Source organism: Dromaius novaehollandiae, chromosome 1 (genome assembly GCF_036370855.1).
Source record: "Dromaius novaehollandiae isolate bDroNov1 chromosome 1, bDroNov1.hap1, whole genome shotgun sequence".
NCBI lineage: Eukaryota > Metazoa > Chordata > Aves > Casuariiformes > Dromaiidae > Dromaius > Dromaius novaehollandiae.
Window position 1 is genome coordinate 36,624,104 of NC_088098.1, and position 21,451 is coordinate 36,645,554.

Sequence of the window (21,451 nt, forward strand, 5' to 3'; positions counted from 1 at the left end):
CACACAGCCTATTCCTTGCAATAGATGAAATAACCTTGAAGTCAATGGGAATTTTACTGTTGATTGAAGGGAAGTGAGCATTTCACACAGTGAATTTCTTTCCCAGCTATGTATCATGTTTCTGAGACTAATCTAGCTGCTGAAGGCCATCATTTTTCATTAATTTGACTGCAAGGTCTTTGTACAATGTGATCAAATTACAATGTATTCAGGCTCACAGACAGAAATCTTGTCATTTAAAGTACGTGAATTTGCATGATTACCATATAACATTGGACCACAAGGACATTATAGAGATGATCAGAGAACAAATTTGTAGTTGATGGGATACGCTGTCAATTTAAAGGTATTCTTCATTCCAAACCTAAACAAAAGTTGTGTTTAAATTTTTCTGTGGTACCCTCCCGTAACATTTTGAATGACTGAACTTTTCTACTTTGATAATGTCAAAATATTATAAAAACATAACTATTCATTTCTATATTTAATGCAATATTAATATTTCTGCAATCTATTCTGAAACTTTACACAGAACAAAATAATTAATAAATGAGAAGCAGAATATCACATTATCCCCCAATAAATGTTATAAAAATACTTCCATTTCAGAGAAGCATGTATTTTCAAGGAAAACTATTCCACTGAAAAGTTTTCAATCACCTCTAATTATAGCAAAGCAATTCTTACTAAGACAGGAAAGAAATAATTTGGGCCAATGAAAATACAGAAGCAATATAATGAAGCAGCAACAAGTTTACAGCAACTATGAGACAATATTGTGTAAGAGCAGTTTTCTTACTAATGTAAAGGGATTTCGACAAAGCCATGCAGAGCATGGAGAAGAAAAAAAACGGGTGAAGTTGGAAGTCCACTACAAAATGGATAGGATGCACTGGTTCTTTTAATCTGGGCCACTCAGTGCTAGATAGGATTCCAAACAGCTTGACCCAACCAGAGGGAATTCAGTGTTCGGGTATATACTGCAAGGTGGTGTGGGCAGTGATGCAGCCCACAGGCTTGGTCCTCTCATCCTCCAAACTGGGGCAGCTACTGCTAGGCAAGGCAGATCTCTCTCTACCCATTTGCCTATTTGTTCTTTTGTTTTCTTGCTACATAGATTGCAAATACATTTATGAATAGCTACAGAATGCTGAAAGATAAAGACAGGTAGATTTTCTATAAATGTACATCAGCAATATATTCACAGGGCAGGACTAAACTTCATAGTAGGAAACCATGGGCTCAGTCACTTACTTGGCAAAATTGTTTTATAGCGGTTTTTAGTTCCATGACTCGGGATGTCGATTTCTTTGGGATCCACAAAATTCATTGGTATTTCCTATAAAAAATAAATTAAATCAGATTGGTGTTTCCAAAGGAGCCATGCAGGAAATTATCACCAGAAGGCCATCTGCTGTTATGCAACTGTCTTTTGACATCAAAGTTATTAAGAAAAAAAGTGGTTCCCACCTCAAGCCTGTCAACACCCTTCCTTTAATAAACACAGGAGTTGCACATTGAAGGGTTGACTTCCAAGGAACACTTCTGATGAATTATTAAAAGCAACGTTTTTATAGGATTAGGAGATAGGTTAAAATAAACAATAGTTCTAGAAAAGTGGAGTTGAAAAGTGTAATACTGTAGCAGAAAAGAGCAAGATTTTACGTATTTGGAGCAGGAACTCTCAAAATAACTAAATATTAATATACGGCAAGCATACATATTTTAATTCTGTGCAAAATCCTTAACAATACCAGTTAAAGATCTTATTTGCTTTCAACAGAAACTATCAGAATAAAGTGTCTTGCTCCATTTCATGCAGTGACTCAAAGGTGTAATAAAAACTGAAACTACTTCTCTTGATTTTGATTTTGATTTTCTATCCACTGAACTATGTTGTATTCTTTAAATCTGCAGATGCGCAAATAACTAATATTATAGTTTGCTTGAAGTTCCAAAAACATACAAATGATAAAATCCAGATAAACTTAAAATTACTGTTTTCAGATTGCTTGTCAGATGAAAGATAAAATCTTCCAATTTTTGATTGGACAAAATGTTTCACTTGGTCTAAGGGGATAGGAATCATTCTCACTTTGAGATTCAGAAATGTTGTTAGTGTTCTTAAAGTTGAATTAAAAAAATCCTTTGAAAAATGGCAAAATGAAACATAGGATTTTCTGCCTGATTCTGGAGGACATTTTACCAATCAAAATTATCTGGCAAACGAAAATATAGAAAATGCTTCAGTCAACTCAGATCTTCACTTTTGACTGAACATTTTTGCCCAGCCCTATTTATATTATCTTAGTGTAAGCTGGAATTTGATCTTCAGTAAATGAATATTTCTATTTAAGAACACAGTTATTACTACAGACTGGAAAACTTCATTCCTGATCTGGGACATTTATTCAAAGAGACAGTGGCCTACTACATAATTGCCTCTTACAGAACACAGGAACATGAAGAAGCACAAAAGGTATGTTCTTACACTATCCAGTGCAAATCTCCTTTGATTTGTACCACTGGAAAATACTCTTCAGCATTTTCCAGCAAATTGGTCAAATTCTACCTCCATCGGCCCAGAATGCTCCCCAGGTCTTTGGCATAGATCACATGCATGGCCACAACCCTTCAGATGCAAGCTCTGGGCCTGCTCAGGAGGCAGTATTACTGGCTGGTGCAAGCTCTTCCGAGAGGAGCAGAACATGGCCCCTGATTACCTAGGATGCACGCAACAGCAGATCTTTACACAGGTCCACAAAGTAGAGGAAGCTGCCCTTCTATTTTTCTGGTTGAGGAGAAGGCAAAGCTAAGTAAAATGTAGAAGAGTCAATATAAATTGCTTTGACTTCTTTCTGCTTCCCGACTTGTTTTGTAAACACCCTTGTGCAGGAGGTTGCAACTTCTGTTTTTCATTTCTCCATTTTCTCTAGACTGATGCCTACATGTTCAGCGGACCTTCTTTATCCTTCCCCTCTCCCTCACTCTACCTCTTCCCCAATCTCTTCTTTGCTGCCTCTCTTTTCAGGCCAGCGAACGTTGTACTGCTAAAATACTGCTTCCTGTACTGGTACTTCATGCAAGTTCCCTTTTCAGTTCCCTGTAATGCCATCTATACAGCTCCTGTACCAAGGGCAGGATCTTCTTGCTTAAATGCTCCACTTCCGCATAAATGTTATCCCTTTCCTTCAGGTCAAGCCACCTTCCTCCCCTCTATCCTGCTTCTGATGTCTCATCCTTCTCTACAGAACTGCCTATTTATCTTAAGTATATAATTAGCTTCCACTGCTCTTACATATTCACCTCTGACTTCTACCCCTTCTCAGTGGTGACGTCTGGGAGACTCCTCTCCTTAGCGCTTGGGGCCTGAACTGCCCTAAGTGGCTCTGGTGTGGATTGTAAGCACCTTCGACTGGGGCTGTGTCCTTGCCAGTGAGCTAGAGATTCCCTGATTCAGCTCTGACTTAGTATAAACATTGCGGGTGTTTCGTTTCTGAAAAGGTTTCATTGCTGAACTATATACTAATTGAGAAAGCCCAGCACATTAAACCTTTGTTTAATGTGATCTGCATCTGTGATCTATGGAGTGTGGAAAAAGAGGTGCGAGAAAAAGTCCTCTGTCTACACAAGAGCCACTGTGGTCAGGGAGGCTTTTCTAGTTCTCTAGTCGCCTCCCCGTCGATGCCTGCTGAAATTTCAGAATAGGGTGTAAGCTGGTCATTTACTGACAGATGGAGAAATGCCACAGAGCTGAAAACAGAAACTCCTTTCTCTCCGCCAACAAGGTCAATTAATAATATTAATCGCCTACATCCTGTAAATACCTTGTAGTCAGTGGGACTCCTCCCAGTTGTAAGTGCTTGTGGGGACAAGGGCACAGATGCAAATCTGACAATACACAGTGGATCACAGCCATACACACACAGAGCACTTATTCTGAAGCGGTCTACAAAATCCAAGAGAAGATACCCGAACAAAATTCAGGATATTTTTATCAGGGGATAACATACCCATTGATACGTGGGGAAAATAAACCCAGGAGCTTGCAAATAGCATGGAATTGTGGAAATTAGCATACATATATACAGAATCTGTACATATTTAGGGAATATATATCAATTTGTTTTATTAAAGAGACATATATACCTGTTATCTACAATTAAATAAAAATAGATAATGTATAATCTGCACACATTCATGTGCTCAGTTGCATGAATTCAACTACACGTGCATATGCATATGTGCCTCTGTTCATGGTCTAGGCTGCTTCACTGTTGTTCACCTATCTGGGTGACTGATACTCTTCAATAGGAGCTATTCTGGCTCATATCAGCCTTTAAAATGCTACAGCTATTCATACAGTCAAAGAGAGAGGATTTGGGTCCCTAAGAACATTCAAGAAAATGTGGCAAAATTTAAGAAAATTCAGGCAAATGCTCTTTATCCCCATCCCTTTGTTTTGATTAGAACCAAATTTTATAGATTTAACAGTCTGGCAATTTTTCATGCAGGACTGCATTTTCTGTCATTCAGATATTTCAGGCACATGAGGTTTTTTGTTCTATCACCAAATTCAGACATGCTACCTTTTGAATATGAGTAGCTCAGGCTTCCAAAGTAGTATATTCTAGGCAATTTCTGTTTCTTCCTCATTGCCAAACAGGTATATTCCCCCAAGTAAAACTAGCCAGATTTTTGTCAGCATTAAAAAACCCTTAAAATAGCTCTTTTGTCTTAATAAATATTATGGAAAAATATTTTGATAGTAACTTTGCAGTTTTTACAATTAAAAAACTAAAAATAACCTGAAACTGGACATGTTTTAATTTTCCATTGAAAACATAGAACACTTCTCTATTTTTTGCATACTTGGAAGGTTTTCTTGGGAAATAAATTCCAGTCGCAAGAAGAGTGTCGTATTATATTTTCACAGCTAGTTAAAACAAGCTGAATTAGCAGAATGAGTGAGGGTTATACTTTGTCTTCTTTGCATGCTTAAAATTCCTACTTAAGCTATCATCTGTAGCAAAGAAGATATTAAATGGATACCGTTCAATGTCTTCATCTTAAGGCATACGTAAAAAAACGGTTTAAAAACATAACAGAAAAGTCACGATCTTTTCAACAAAATTCTGTGGAAACAGTGAATGGCCAAACTGAGTAATGTAGTGCTCCCCTGAGGGATCAATAAAATATGGTATCTATGGCCTCAAAGCCCTGAATGAAGGCTTGCAAGATGATTGAAGTCACTGGGATTCTACCCAAGTGCCAAGTTCTCTATAAAAACTGCCTCCTAATGCAGGGGCTTTACACATGAAGAAACTATTTCTTTCCTGCCCAAGCAACAGGAAGGCAGAAAATGGATGGCATAAATGGTGAAAAAAGTATGTTGGATATTTAAAATTCTTTCCATGTACATGGTCTGACAAATTGTTGGTAAAATAACCAAGGGATTTATTTTTTTTCAAGCAAATTACATTAAACTCTGTGCCTTTAAAGATGAATAAAAGGACTGTTTCAGAGGGATGCAATTATTTGTAATGAAAATTATTTTTAGAGTAAGACAGCACTCATCATCTATTTCGCTCACATACAAGTGCAAACTGGAAACAAAATAAAACCTCATGGAATCATGTGTTCTGGCATGTTTAATATGAAACGACTTGTTTGTATATCTTCTATCTCTAGTATGCTCAAAGGGGTTGTATACGTCTTCTTGCTCCTAGATGCCCTGTTAGGACACACATATCTGTGTAGCTCTATTTATTAAATTTGTGCTATTAAACCAGCCTTGCAAGGCTTTGCTTGTTTAGTTTGTTTTGCTGATGGGTTGTAAAAGTTAAATAAGACTGCAGGAAGTCAGGTTAAGGTTGAGTTGCATAATAGGCTATGTGAGGTTCATATAATCCGGTATCTTCTGATAGTTGGTAGCAAGTCATCTAAGCGAACTTAGAACAGGACATGCTTTTTTTTGTTTTGAATTGGCCACCCGATATTTCACTGACACTGTTCTTTTAGCATGAAAAACCATGAATAGTTACACTATATTCACCTTCTCCTTGCTATTCAGGATTTTACAGGCTTCTGTTAGAGCCTTCCATAGTCTCTCTTCTAGGCAGAAGAGTCCTAGTCTATTGAATAATTCCTGATATAGAAGCTGCTCTAGCTTTTAATTACATTTGTCATACTTCTGTATGTGTTTTGAGAGGAAGAGATTAGAGCAGCATGCAGATGTGAATGCATTGTGGATTTTTACCCTGCTATAAAGATGTTTTCTATTTTATTCTCTATTTATTTTCCAATGATTCTTAACATTGTATTTCAGGACCCATCGAAGTATGCAAAGTTATCTTCCCCATTTGTATTACCTTGCATTTATCAGCACTGAATTTCATCTGCCTGATCACTATCACAAAATCCTCCTACAACTTCTGTGAAGTCCATTTTTAATTTTACTACCCTTGTAATTCAGTATCACCATCAGACTTTGCCACCTTAATACTTATTCCCTTTTCCAGATGGCTTATGAGCATCTTGGTCAGTATCAGCTCCAAAATAGATGCTTCTGAGACTCCACTGGTAACCTCCTTTTATTCTGAGAAGCAACCATTTATTCCTATCCTACAAATAATATCTTGATTATTCCCCACTATATTGCATTTGTTCACATGTCTAATGGCTTCTTTCTTTATTACAGTTCCTACCAATTTCTCTGATATGGACATCACATTTATAGGTCTGCGGTTCTTGGATCTCTTCTGCTACCCTTCTTAAAAACTTCTATCACCTCTGGCCCTCTGATTCCTCTGGTAATGAGACCCAAAGGATACGTTACACATGCCCAGTCAACACATCAGTAATTTCATAGGTGAGTTCCTTTAGGACTCCTGGGCAAATAGCAACTTATTCTTGTGATCGCTTTTATTCATTTCACTGATTTGTTCTAGAATCTCTTCTATTGACACTTCAATATTAGACAGATCTTCCAGTGATCTGCTTGAATCTATTTCTGCCACAGGAACGGGAAATTTCGTAAGACCTTCCCTCGTAAACATAATTGCAAATAATGCATTCACCTCTCTCCTATTTACTTCACCTTCTCCAAATCTCTCTTCTACCTCTTTGATCTTCTACTGATCCTCGTACTCTTTGGTAAGCTTCCTGCCTTTTGATCTGTTTAAAAATGGAGCTATAATTCTTTTTTTTTAACTTCAAAATCTTATTTTGGCCTGCTTATTCAGCTTTCACATTCAACTGGCTTAAGTTTATGCTCTGTTCTATTTCCATTGCAAACAATGTCTTTGTATTTCTAACAGCCTCCTTTATCTGGCCATTTCATGATACCTGTGTTTTTCAGATCTTCTTACAGTAAGGATTGATAACCTTATGTGTTTTTCCTGAGTATTTAATAAGGTGTTTAAATAATTTCCATTGCAAAGCTCCCACATCTTTTCCCCTTTTGGCTCCTCTCAGTAGATTTGTCCTGGCCATTGACTTCATTTTATATTCTTACTCTTTTTAAAATTAAATATATTTGTAAGAAACTTTCTGGCTTTTTTGCTCTTGGGTACATTAGGATCACTGTTATAGAGTGTTTGATAAAGACATGTTGAACTATGTGCTGCTGATTAATCAGGACTGAATCAAGAGCTGCTTCTCTTTTTGTGTTCACTAACTTGCTGCTCCAAAAAACAGTCATTTATAGTGACTAACGATTTAGTCTTTGAATTACAAACATGTGTGATGTTTACATGGGAATAATCAAAGTCTCCCATTATTACTGTGTTTTCCATCATTACAGCCTTAATGATCTCTCTCAATCTGTCACAGTCACCCCACATCAGAATGCAACTCTACACCAGGCCCATTTTTAAAATCACAAATTACAGTCCTGGTTGTTTGTATTGTAGCTCTAATACAACGCTTCTCCCATATATGAATGGAACGTGAAACCCAGAAGAATCCGTATTACCTATTGATATAACTGACATATTTATCTGACCTGAGTGCAAGTTTCTAAACATAAAACACCACCTTGGAACAATCTAATCTGCCCTTCAGGTGTGATTTTTTTCCACAGTTTCTGCTGTGCCAATTATGTCAAAATCCTCATTTAAAGCTTATTGTTAAACTCACCATGAATTCTGTTTGAAGTAAATGAGAACATGCAACTGTCTCTCGGAGCTGCTGTCTTGTCAGGACCCGGCCGGCTGACTGTAGATATTCCATTGCTACTTTTTCTCGTGGAGTTGGCACAGCGACGAAAGGTTCAACACTCCCCAAACTACTCATGTCCAAAGTCAGAGAGACATTGGATCCTCGTCTGCAGTAAAAAAATAATATAACAGTTATATCAGCTCCTTATCTGATCTGTCTTATTATGTGCCATACATATGCATCTGATTGTGAGTTATTAGTGCACCCTGATTTTCTATGTAGTCATCAGAAGATTTGGGTGTACAAAGACTGCAAGACTGGTTTCACCGGAAGCACTGAGTGGTTAGGAAACTAAGATTTTACAGATCGTTCTAGCTCTTGAATCTAATAATTGGCTCAATAATACTGTGCTAGGGAGAAACCATTTGAATTATTCTTAAAAGTATAAACTGCTTCCCATATCCTGTTAATCTTTATGGATGCCAAATGTGAATGTCAGTAAGAAAGAAATGTTTCACAGAAACTAAAGGGAATTACTTTCTAAGTGATATAGAAAATAATCTAGAAATCAAATTCACAGTATGTTGGCTACATCTTGAAGAATCTACTCAAATATAAAAGATCATTAAATTCAGAGCATGGAGGGGAAAAAATCAACAGAAGTGATAAAATCAACAGAAGTAAGTGGAAAGGCTGCGCAAACATAGTGGCTATCAAGACAGTGGGCACTGTCTCAGGTTAGGTAAAGGAGAAACAATAAACCACAATAAATGGGTTGTATACAAGGAGAAGGAATGCTCACAGACTTAGATGGGGTTGTTCAGAAGTAAGAAACATCTCTCACAGGACATTCAAATTGATCAACATTTCACATTTCTACAGGAAAACAAAATTTGATTCAATAGCACCTTTGAGCTGTCAAAATACAAATAAAGCACATTTTGTGTCTTTGGAATGAATGCTACCCTTTTTATCACTTTCTCCAAATGACACTCAAGAAAACTTTTTTTTTTTTTTTTTTTTTTTTAGTTATCCATCATCAAATATTATCTACTGAACTCTCAACTTCAGGCATATTGATTATGATCAGTCCATACTCTGGTGAGCTGTAATGACTAAACACACATTTGTATGCATCAATCAAAGTTTTTATATTTATTAATCAGAATTCAGCACTATGAAGACTATTAGATGAGTTAGGTAGGTGTCTCTGAATTGGGCTACAGATGCCCTGCTCAGCATAAACACATCTCCAACATTAACCAAGCAACTATGCACAAAAAGAGATATGACAATGCAAGTTTCCTTTCTTCCTTTACACATCACCGTCTCTCCTTTAATATTTGCTTATTGTGGAGTTCAAGCTCTGAGCTGCTGTACCATGCTCACACATATACAACCACAACATAACACCTCTGCTTGAAGTCTCTCCTGATAGTTGTCCTACCAATTCAGAATGTGATCCTACACCTTGCTCTTTTAAAAAATACCTATGACAGTGTTTAACCATTTACTGGTTAATCCCTTATCCAGTGACTCCACTTTTCCTTCCAGAATTCTACATGGTTTGGCACATTTCTTACATTTTCTCCCTGTGTAGGAGAGCTCTCCCTGGATTAGTGTGACTGCACAGCACTCAGGACACTGGGATGTACAGGTAAGGTAGAACTGTCCCTTTAGCAGTAATACACATTACTGCATATTACTACAAATATCATACAAACATCATGAAATAGTACCTGTCAGGCGCCTGCTATTAATATGGAGAGAATGCTTTCCTCTAGACTTTAACAAATGTTGCTTTTGCTAATACTTTTACTGCCCTGTCATTATTGATGGGTGGACCATAGACATTTGCACACACACACTGTTTGTACAAATTATTGGTCTTTTCAGGCACTGTGACTCTTTTTACTCAGTGCTGGTGTTGCTATTCTGTTTTTTAACCTTCTCCAACCAGAAAAAGTACTGTTAGGGTTTATCGCTTTCTTCTTTGGTAGCAACCATACCCACACAAAAACTTTGCTTTGTTTTTTCTTTTCATTACTGTAAGACATAGATATGATGCACTTTCCTCCCTCTTATACACATGCCAACAGATCCTTCAGTAACTTTGTTTTAAATTTCTATCACGTCAGTTTGCCTGAATAGAAATGACTTCAGTCACCCACCTGTCACTTAGCAAAACACAGAACAACAATCACCAAGAAAAGAGACCATCTGATGGAATCAGTGAATCTCAGACTACGCATTACTGTACATACGTGTATTTCAATTTAGATGATGGGTGGGTGATCACAAGAGGTTCGCTATCCAGGCCCGCAGATGGTAACAGTGAGTCAGAGACAGCAGAACAGGTGGTGGAGGCAAAACAGAGCCGAGGTGACCGCAGCCAGCTGGCTGCCTGCTGCGGTAGATTGGATTGCCACATTTGGGGAGGAAAAGAAAGCCCTTGTAGCAGAAGGAGAAGAGTCCCCCTGGGACCTTGCTTGAAGACAGGGACAATTTCTGTTGGCAGAGTCAAGTAGGCGGTGTATGGTTGTGCTACTCTTAGAAACGCTTTTGCAAAACCTAATTTTGCTAGTGGGTAGGCAAAAGCGGTGTCTTGAGTAGGAATGACTAGTAACTCATATACACACAGGCTACGAGTACTGCATTAGGGCTTGCTGCATACCCTTCACCATTATGAAGTCCCGCTCAGCGGTGGGAGTGCTCAAACTCAAATTTAGAGCCATGGGAGACCGGGCGGTAGGCATGCTGCGAACTGGCCAAGGCAGGTAGCTCTTTGCCAGGCCCTATGAGAGGTTCCTGAATAACGGCCCCAGCCAGCATCCCTTGCGACTACACCCGTCTGTGGGGGAAGTGAGTCCCACTGCACCATGCGACTTATCGAGGAAAACATCCTGTCCGACCCCTTTCTTATAACAACCCTCCCACCCAGACACCTCTCCTGACCATGACTGTAGCAAATTCTTCCACGGAAAAAGGCAGTCCCTTAAACAGGTGGCTAGCTAAGGGTTTATATCACAAAACAAATCTCTTGAACACAATCCAGAAATCTACAGATGAGGTGTGCAATGAGCCCCTTTAAAACTGTTAGACCTTGGTTGAGAAATGGGTAACAGTTTAGATCCAGCCATACTTCTGGAAGACCCTACTGAGATTTGCTATTACAGAGGAAAAGTATTCTCACTGTTTAGTAACAAAGTACAGTGAAATTGTTAATATTTTCTTTGGCTTTTACATTGTTATATCTGACAGTCTTGGCAAAAGGTCTATTTCCTTTCTAACAACAACAAAAAAAAATACCTGATCTAATTATAACTTTGAGTTTAAAGCTTTTTCCATTTATGGGGATTATTGATGAATACTGGTGTTGAGAATCAAGTAACTTACTCTGGAAAGAAGAAATATTTTCTTAACTACCTATTTAACACATTTAAAGCTACACAGTGAATAAAAACTGAATACAGACTAGACAATAATTAATTTTGTAAGGATAGTGGTCTTTCTACCTAAGGATAGAAAGTCTATTAGAAGACATACAACAGACAATAGATCTAAAGCTAATTTTTCCATAAAAAAGCATCTAAAAAAGTACTTTTGAAAAAGTAAGATTTAATTAATAAAAAGATTTTACATTAGCAGTACTAGCTATTGTTTAGCTTTACTAGCTATTGCTAAGATTAACACTAAACAGATACTTGTTGCATTTAAGACCATACTGGGAAATAAGGCTGAAAACAGGACATTTTGCCTATGGCCTTGTCATGAAAGATCAGGAGGGGCCCTGACCCACCATGTTTTTGTATGCCCTACTATAACAAGCTTATAGTCTCAGATCCTGCTCTGGGCTCCTTGGATTTTCTATGTGCCTCTAACAGTTAAATTCTGCACTTCCTGTCTATAGAAGAGTAGAAAGCAAGAGTAGAATGCAATTCTCTCTTGTTTTACTACCTGCATGGAAAGTTAGGCCAGTGAGTCCGCCTTTTCTCTCCTTACTGGTGAGACTGCAGAAGGTTGGCCATTGAGCAACAAGTAGGTACAATCATCTCATCCAAAGCCCACTGACATTTTTGGGAACTTTCCCTTGTCTCTGATAGGTTTTAAATCAAGGAAACAGAGTAAGACCAGTAGAATCAGTGGCATTTCTAGTCCAATAATTCATTTTTCTTGAATCCCTCTGAACATATATATCCTGAGTATATGCAGGGGTCTTTCCATTTCAAATTATAGTGAAAGAGCTGTACACATGGTGTTTCCCTTATTTCTTATTTTTTACCCTCTAAGTAACTTTAATATTCTTTTCCCCTGGCAAATATCCTGGGCCCAGTTAAAGAAGACTGATTTATTCCTTTGTGAGCAGAATAACCTCTCTTGGAATTCCCTTGAGGTTGTGTCTTGCTGGGGATGAGCATTACGTGAGGAATCTGTGGAATTGTAAACGTTCATGATAACGCTGCATTAAAGTCAACATGAGACTAACTCTCCTGACGTTTCACCAGCTGTGACAGCCACCTCATTACTGGGTATGTGAGTAAGTTCAATCAGGAAACCACTTGTGTCTGTGCATTGTCCAGTACCTCAGAGGGGGGCTTAGCACATAGTCGTACTCATACTTCAATGGGGTAATAGGAACAAGTCCGTTGCTGAGAATCCACTGGAGTATTTTTAATAATACATTTATAGAAGCAGATTTTAATAGAGACCACGATAAAAAAAAAAGATTAATGCAATGTTTGTTTGAAACCCTTCAAAAGGAAGCTCCACCTGTCCACCTCAGAGGGCAACCAGGTTACTAAAGGCTATTAATCATTAGCAAGGTCATTTCCAGGTCTTCCCTGACCCTAAAATTAAGCCATAGTTTGTGATTATGAAAATCCAATTACCCGACACGTTTTCCCAGTTGTTTACTTAAGCTGGGTAATTTCTTTAAATACACGTTCCCATGTTTATTCAGCACTCTTGAAAAATGCCTCACCCAGAGCCCCAGTCCTCAGCTTTTCATTCTTCCTAAAGGCTCTGGAAGCCGCGGTGCTGGTCGCTGCCCTCCAAGAGCCATTGCCCTTCGACCCCCGCATTGCAGACATGGGAGGTGCTTCCTTTTGCGCTCGCCGTCCCCCGTCGCTCTGCCCCGTTTCTGTGCTGCCGAGGGCTTGCTGCTGAAGCGAGAGCGGTGTCGGCTGTGCAGGTGGAAGGAAGCCATTAATTAGCTGGAAGAGCAGTGCTGGCTGTGATTGCTGAGGAGGGAGTTTGAGTTGAGTCCTAAGATCCCATTTGTGCGAGGGGAAGCTCGACAGGGCTATTCTCTCTGGGTTTTACTGCAGGGACAACAGGAAAAACGTTGCGATTCCCCTGTACGTTTTCTCTCTCTGGTACTCACAGGCTAATTCTAGATCTGGGTCCTGATTCTCTTCTCAAGTCGATATATCTCATGAGCAAATGCACTGAATTCAGGTGTGTTTTGCAGTGCTATACTTCCACTGAAAGAGCATAATTAGCCAAAAGATCTCCTACATTTGCTATCTTATTGGAGCCTTTCCTAGTGCCAGAATAAGAAATGACCTTTACAAATCTCCTGCGTATCCAGTTTTATGTTTCAAAAGAATAATTCAAAAAAAGATTATTGTAAATCTGTAAAAAACGACAACAGAGAAGATGTAGGACTCTGCTTTCCTGCTGTTTTTAAAATTGGCTAAGAGAAAACATGGTCACGTGGATGAACAAATGTGACAGTTGAAACTGCTGTGGGGTGGAGAGGTGTAAAGCACAGTAAATCAAAAGACGACATAATGCTGCTTTGTTATTGTTCTTGTGTTTTGAGCTAAAATAAATAAAAATAAGATACTGCATAACTCTAATTGACTTCATAAAAAAAATCACATCCTCAGTGTTAAAAAAGAAAAACATAGAAAAGTGGCAATACAGACGGTTTTAAAAAATCCTTGAAAAGGACTGAACATACTGCCATTTTCTTTAAGCCTTGGGCAAACAGTAACACAGTCTTTCTAATAGATAACTTATACATTTCCTCCCCAATCCTGATTTACAACATCCATTAGAATCAGTCCTCAGAAGACCCAGAAAAGACTCCCCTGAGGTGAGACTTAACTTGATAAATTTTAAAGTAATAGTCCTGGCATTGCTAAATAAACAATCACTGCTAGTAAACATAAGAACATTGCATTCATTTGTCATGGATGCTCATACCCTATCCTTGCGTTGTACATGATAGCCTGAAATATCCATCTACCTTCGTACTGGTTAGCCTACTGGATGGCTAGGGAAAGTAGCAGTGAATAAGAGTATGGTGGATTACATTGATGGGTATGGTAATCTTTAGGTTTTTATCCTGACCATCAGAGTACTATTTCAAAAAAGGTTTCTAAGCATGTGGTAAATAAAACTCCATTATTAACAGTCCAAACATGAGAAGATTTGTGTTTTTTTCTTGGAAATGTAGAGCTCATGAGTTTCAGTTTTCTGTTATGCTGCAGCACATTTTACAGAATATTTTGATAGGAATAAAAAAACAGTTTCTGAAAATATACAACACCCATTAATGTAACTTTCCTCTTATTCATGCCTACTTACACCAAAGGTCAAACATTATCATCAGCATAAGTTCGAGAAAATAGCAAATAAAAATTTCATTATGTAACTATGTGAATGTCATCCTAGTAAATAAAAATTGCACATAGGGAATATAATGCCCTTTTTATTTTTACACTCTCAGGTGCTTTATGAAGCATTGCTATGTGGATTCTATGCTTGGTAGATCTGTGATGAAAACTCAGTTTCCCAAATGATCTCTGATTTGCTTGCTGACATTTCTGGATTTCATTTAGACTTGACCTGCACAAACGCTGCAGCTTTTAAGGACTCACTCGGAGCTGGGTAGCTCAATACTTCAAAAAAAAATCAAGCCCACATCACACCTTGAAGTACTCAAGAATCAGAAGTTGGAAACAGCCAACCATCCAGGCTAAAGGTGAATTAATGTTAGAAGCAGGACTAAAACCCATGGTTCCCTAAACTTGTGTTATTGCTCAAGTTACTTTAAATCATTTTGAAGTCAATTGTCATAGGTATTCTCCTCTAAGAGAAACTGCTCTTCAACTCACTTCAAAATTCAGTATTCTTCATGTCAGTCATTTACTCAGAAAACAACAGCAGAGGAATACACACTGATTTTGATAGAAAAGCTGTAACTATAGCTGTAAAATGACCGATTTACTTTACATTCAAGGATACTATGCATTGTGACAGGCCTAAATTGATACAGCCCAATGCGTTAAAGGACTCACTCCATTCAGTCCGTGTTTGGTCATTTTGCAACAACTTCACTATGTATGAAAATTAAAAAAAAAAATCACCAAATTCTTTGGACCAGTGTTCCACCTACAGCACTTTGCTGTGCCGGCGGTCAAAACTTGATCTCCCTGTTGTGCCATGCTCTGACATACCAGCACTATCTGAAACACCAGAAGTTACTACTGAGCTCCTATCATACCTAGGAACAATGGGCTTCTGGCCTCGTTTCCAAAACCTTATTCATCTTTGAGATTAATCTTTCTTTGTCCCTGGCTCTTCCTCTCTTTTGGAGATCATGGACAGATAGGCAGATATTAGCCTGATATTTCCACAAGCATGTTTAGCAATTCATTATTAATATTACTGATATTTATAATTCTGCCTCACAATCACCTGTGCTTGAGATGAATCACGTAGCCATTCGTGTGGGCAGCCCAACATTACTAACAACAGGACATCACTTATAGGGCAAAGTGGGTAAGCTGGATGCAACACTGAAGCTAATACCTATCACCAGAAAGCCATAGCTGGAGGATATTTGACCTCAGGACTATTAAGAGAGGCACTAGGATGAAGGAAACTGATCCTATGCATCTTCTGGAAAGAAGAGCTGCCATTTCTACTCTTGCTTGCTCTATTACATGGCTCTCCCCATAGTACTCTACTGTTATATTATTGTTTTTTTCCCGCTCATTTCTTGCTTGAATAACTGATGCTTCCCAGCTCTCACTTTGCAGAGGGGTCTGAAAGTAACTGCAGCAGGCTGTGTGCCTACCGAGAGGATAAGGAAGAGGGCATATATGACTCTTTGAGGCAAGACTTCAAGCCCTCCCCAGTTTCCTCGCCACAAGGAACCTTCTGGCACCCCCCAGCAGCATTCTCCAGCCCTCTCAGACTCTGCAGAAACTGATCAGGAGCCTCAGTTATAAAGTTTAAATAGTTTTTCTGGAAAGTGGAGACACTTCACATTCTCTCCAGAAAGACTGATCTTGTTCCCACAGCCATGAGCCAGAGCACGCCAACACCTCTAGCACTAAATTCCAAACAATTTTCAGAATCTACTCAAAGCTCAACATGTCAAAATGAACTAAGGAAATGGTTTTGACAAGTACTTCTGGACTAAGTTTTAAGCAATCAGTATCTGGTTAGGACAGGAATGGCTCAATATCCTGTAGAGGAAAACAGCTGACATGAGAGTAGTTTCAACTTTCCCTCTTTTAATCATGCTTTCTAATGTACTGCCAATTCACTCCTGTTCTGCCCTCGATAAGGCTATGCTGCACTGCTACGGGAACTGACTGTTCAAAAATCCAAGGCTTATACAACCTCCCATCTTTTCCTGTAGATTATTTCTACAATCAAACCACACTTTGTCACGCTAACTTCTCTCTCCAATAAAATTTGAATGGTGCCATAAAGTTCTCTTTCTGATTCATTTTTACATATACATGTTTTCAGCATGGGTAAAAGCTGAGTTCAGAGGTAAGAAAAAAAGGAAGATGCTAATTTGCTGTGCTTATTTGGGTTGTTTTTTCAAAGTGCTGCATAAATGTTTACTAATTTATGGTTAATTTGCTGTAGATTGTAGAGCTTTAATTGCATACAGCCTTGTTTATTGCTACTATTATTTGCTTGAATTGCAGCATTACTGCATCTCACATTGGAGGCCTCATTGCACAAACAGACAGGATGACCTGTTCTTTCTCCAAATAACAACTATACTAATTTAAACTAAGCTATGACGAATGTAAACAAAAAGGATTATAAGAATAGCGGAAAGGGAAAAGAGAATGGGGGAAGAATAATAATTAGCTGATACGGCTGCATAGATTAAACAAATGCACAACTTAATGAGCTCAGATAATACATTTATTTAAGGTAAGCCAACAAGAACTGATAAAAAACACACACATTTGGTCTGCCATATCTTCTGCTTGAAAATTAAAAAAAATCAATTGCTTCACTATTTTCAGCCACACATATATATTTTCCTTAAAAAAGCTGGCCCTCTACACTTTCAGTTCATGATGCCTTATGGGAGCTGGAGCTAGGCACTATCATCCTGCCTTTAGGTCTCTTGGCTAGGTGCACAGTCAGATTACTTTTCCCAGGACACACAAGGCTTGAGCACTACAGTATGCACAGAGCGTGCTTGCCTGCAGTATACCCAGAGAACTGTAGCTTGTCTAAGAGACTTGATCTAATAGATAAGAATTGAGATTTGTGACACTAGAGCAACAGCTTCTATGAAGTATTTTAGTAACACTGCTTAACTGAGCTTTTTTTTGCTATTTTGTTAGTCAGACCTACAATAAACAAATAAATAATGGAGTGATCTTAGATTTTTCAGATTTAGATTTTATTTTTTTTTTTCTAAACAGGAGTTGTATCAGTAAGTCTATTTAGCTTCATGTATTCTGCACCAACTAACATCTTAAGCACAGTCTCTACCTCCAAACTGCACCTGTTGCTCATTTAAGGAAGAGAATCTATAACCATTCAATACAAATAAATACATAATCTATTCACATACTAAGGTCCTTCGATATTCTTTTAAAACTATAACCAAAACCATCTGCAAAAAGACATGGGTAAAAGTGTTCTTCATGTAAACGGTCAGACTGTTCTGCATACTGTATCAGCAAAAGAAAATTACTTTTTATTATTACTTGAAGACTAATCAGTACAATGAGTTCTTTCCTGGTAAGTTTGCCTTTTGGGAAAGACAGGAAGGAACATCTGGGAAAAGAGGCGTTTACTACACCCTGTCAACCTTAAGATAATAAAAAAGCACAGTCCTTGTTTATTTGACTTGGTCTTCGTATCTTTAAACTACTGCAAGTGTCACATAGAAGATTTCTAAACAGACAAATGAATTGTTAGTACACTTTGAACAAATTACTGAACGACAGCAGTTCCTGAAGAATGTAAAAGCTTTAGACCCACAGCATTGTTCAACAAAGTTGCGCCATCTATGGACTGTGTCCTTCATTTCTAAAGGTAGTTTATGCATTGCTGCATTCAATGACACAGTTAACAATGTACCCTAAGGCTGGCTGTACAGGCTCAAACCAAAAATCCATCTAGCTCATACAACCTGGAAGGCATAGTCCCATTTCCACAGTGACTTATGTGCCTAAATTACATTCAGAGTTAATGGGATTTAGGCTCTTAGAGACAGGAACCATAAATGTATGGTTAGGTCTGCCATTTAGGTGCTTCTGAAGTTTTCGGAGCTGACATCTAAGCCAGGTATGCAAACTTTTCTTCTCATAGCATTTTCTTCTTGGCTCATTTTAGTTTCATCGGTAATCTGGCTTCCCGGCCATGCTTTCTACTGGAAGTCTTGCTCAAACAAATAAATTAATGTGCAAAGTGCCTGGATTCCCTTTGCAAATGAGGTTTAGAAAATCCACTTAGCCTTGCAATATGAAAAGCAGCAATGCTTGAATGCTTTTAAAAGATGGCTCTAAGTGTCCATATACCAAGGTTTACTTTCCTTTGCACTCCAGAGATTAGACGGGTTTTTAAAGCACTGACACACGGAAGAGGCATTGCCAAGCTGTACAGTCCCATCTGGGGCCCAGCGACTGATGAGGAGCAGTGATCACAGTAAGTGGTCTGGAGTTCTTCAGAGCTCATCAACTCCCTCAGCCTATGTAGGGAGGCCACCGCGCTGCCTATTGCCCACCTTCATCAGAGACATTCACATAGGGGAGGGCAAAGGTTGGGCTCCACGGAAGGGAAACGCACCCACAGTTTTTGTGCCCTGAGATACAGGCACTGGCCTGAGTGAAGGTTTCCTGGATCTACTCTTCCACGAAACTTCCAGACTGGAAATTTCAGAGTGAAATAACAATAATTGCTTCAGATTCACAGTTCGCTATTAACAAAGGATTCATGACATTAAGAAACTTAAATCACTTGATTTAAATTCACTTTTGTGAATTTAAATAGAGAAGGGAAATGTAAGGAGTCTTATAAAAGTAGTATTACTCTAAATGCATACTGCATAATCATGTAAAGAGAAAGGGGGAAAAGTCATATCTGAAAGATAAACCAAACTTCTCTCCCCCTCCCTCCATACCCTCTATCTCACTCCAGATGCTTGCAACATATAGGGCTCCATACACCTCATGATGCAACATGGGTTAGATTAATATACATAAAAAGCAGTGATGTAGAAATATGAACATAAGTGTGATGTACTATGTAAGACCAAAGGTTGACCAGCATCCTGTTTTCAACAATGGTCAGCAGAAGAAGGTTTAGGGAAAGAACACAAGAACAAAGTAAGCAGGATTTACTGACTACTTAATTAACACTGATACTTATTTTTAGTATGCCCTCCAGCTTCTGGCAATCTGTAATTTTGGAACTTCCTGAACCAAAGGTTGTTCACACATCTTGGCATCTGCTGGACTGATCTTCCACGATTTTTTCTTCAGACAGCTTCCTAAGCCCCGTTTTGACCTCTACAGCCTCATGTGACAATGACTTCCATAGCTTAAGATGAATGCCCGTCAGCCAGGAGACTCTCAGCCATGGAATAGTAAACACTAGATGTGAGGACTAGAGTGGAATTTAGTCCATCTACCTTTGGGGAAATCCTTGTGATGTAGTAGAAAATATTTATTTCATTCTAACCTTATCAGTAAATTGCAAATGAATTCTCTGAAACCTGAGGATTACCTTTGGAATTAATTACAATACCAGTCATCTGCTTTTTCACAATGCCTTCTTCTTTCACAGACCTACTCTGCCCTGTGCTTTGTGGGCCTCATTCTCTTCCCAGATACCTCTATAAATCCACCGAGACAACACAAGCTGAATGGAGTCTAAAGGGAGACAAGACCATGCAAATCAGATTTAGTAGCTGTTGTGTGCTGTACTGTAGCTGTTTGTTTTCCTTTATTTGTTGTAAGGCTACACTGTTATGACCACTACCAAATCCAGCGAAAAGAGCTGAAAGCCTCTGGACTATGTATGAGTCACCTAGTGGAATTTGCTGCAAGTCAGGAAGGATTTGAGACATCTCAAAGAGAGGAGATGCTGCTTCCATGAGCAGTGGGAACGGGAAGTGGCAGCCCGACCATAGGGGCAGGCTCTCCGGCTGCCTGCCCCACGCTGCCTCCATCTCTCACTGGCAGCAGGGCTTCCCAGGGAGCTGCTACTGGTCCTCTCGAAGTATCCAGAAGGAGTTCCCTAGAGAAACATTGTAGTTTGTGACATTTTTCTGTGTGGGAATTATGTACAGTACTTCCCCTTCTGATGCCTATCACATATTTGAGAAGTCATCTGAAATTGCTGTGTTCTGTTTTCCCTGTTATCAAGTCACAGTATTAACATAACAGAGACAATTATAGCTACTATAAATCAATAACAACAATACACACTCTTTGTTAAGCATCAAAAGTATATTCTGTGACAACGTACATAAAGAAGAGTCCTTGTCCCCAGAAAAATTATTACTATCACAGTTTCCTGGACATTTAACTGGTTAGAGGACAGAATGAAAACTTCAAGCTCCAGGTATTTTATGAAGATCTTGGATCAGTCACTTAACGAATTAATGTCTCATTTGCCTTAGTATGAAAACAATAAAAAGAGGTCCTGAAACATCTTGCCATACTTAGCTAAGGTTCAAAGTCAAACCGAACTGATTCCTCGGCTTGGATGTGATGGTACCAAAGCAGACAAACAACTCTAGCAAGAATCTGCCCAAAATGTCAGTACTGTATGAAATCAGCTACTGCCTATGGGCAATATTTCTTGAGCTGAGCCATTGTCCTAGCGTACTTTGGGCGTCATGATGTCTGTCCTGATGACATTGCTTCTCCATTTCCTGGGGCTCCCCTGATTGTCTGTAAATATCTATTATTTTGTCTATGTTTAGATCCTAAGTTTTTTGGATAAAGGATTATATCATCTTTGTGCATATACGGAACCCTGCACAGTGGGATCCTGGTCTGTGACC

The 21,451-nt window shown here is 38.7% G+C and overlaps 1 protein-coding gene across 2 annotated transcripts in view; it reads right to left on the reverse strand.

Moving 5' to 3' along the window:
- The window catches only part of PTPRR (protein tyrosine phosphatase receptor type R), a 157,416-nt gene that overhangs the window by 29,140 nt on the left and 106,825 nt on the right, over positions 1-21,451 (reverse strand). For both annotated transcript variants that reach the window (XM_064509054.1, XM_026100408.2), the window contains 2 exons: positions 8,140-8,326; positions 1,255-1,339 (listed from right to left, as the gene is read on the reverse strand). In XM_064509054.1, coding sequence (XP_064365124.1) covers positions 1,255-1,339; positions 8,140-8,326 — 272 coding nt within the window. The remainder of the gene's footprint in view (positions 1-1,254; positions 1,340-8,139; positions 8,327-21,451) is intronic.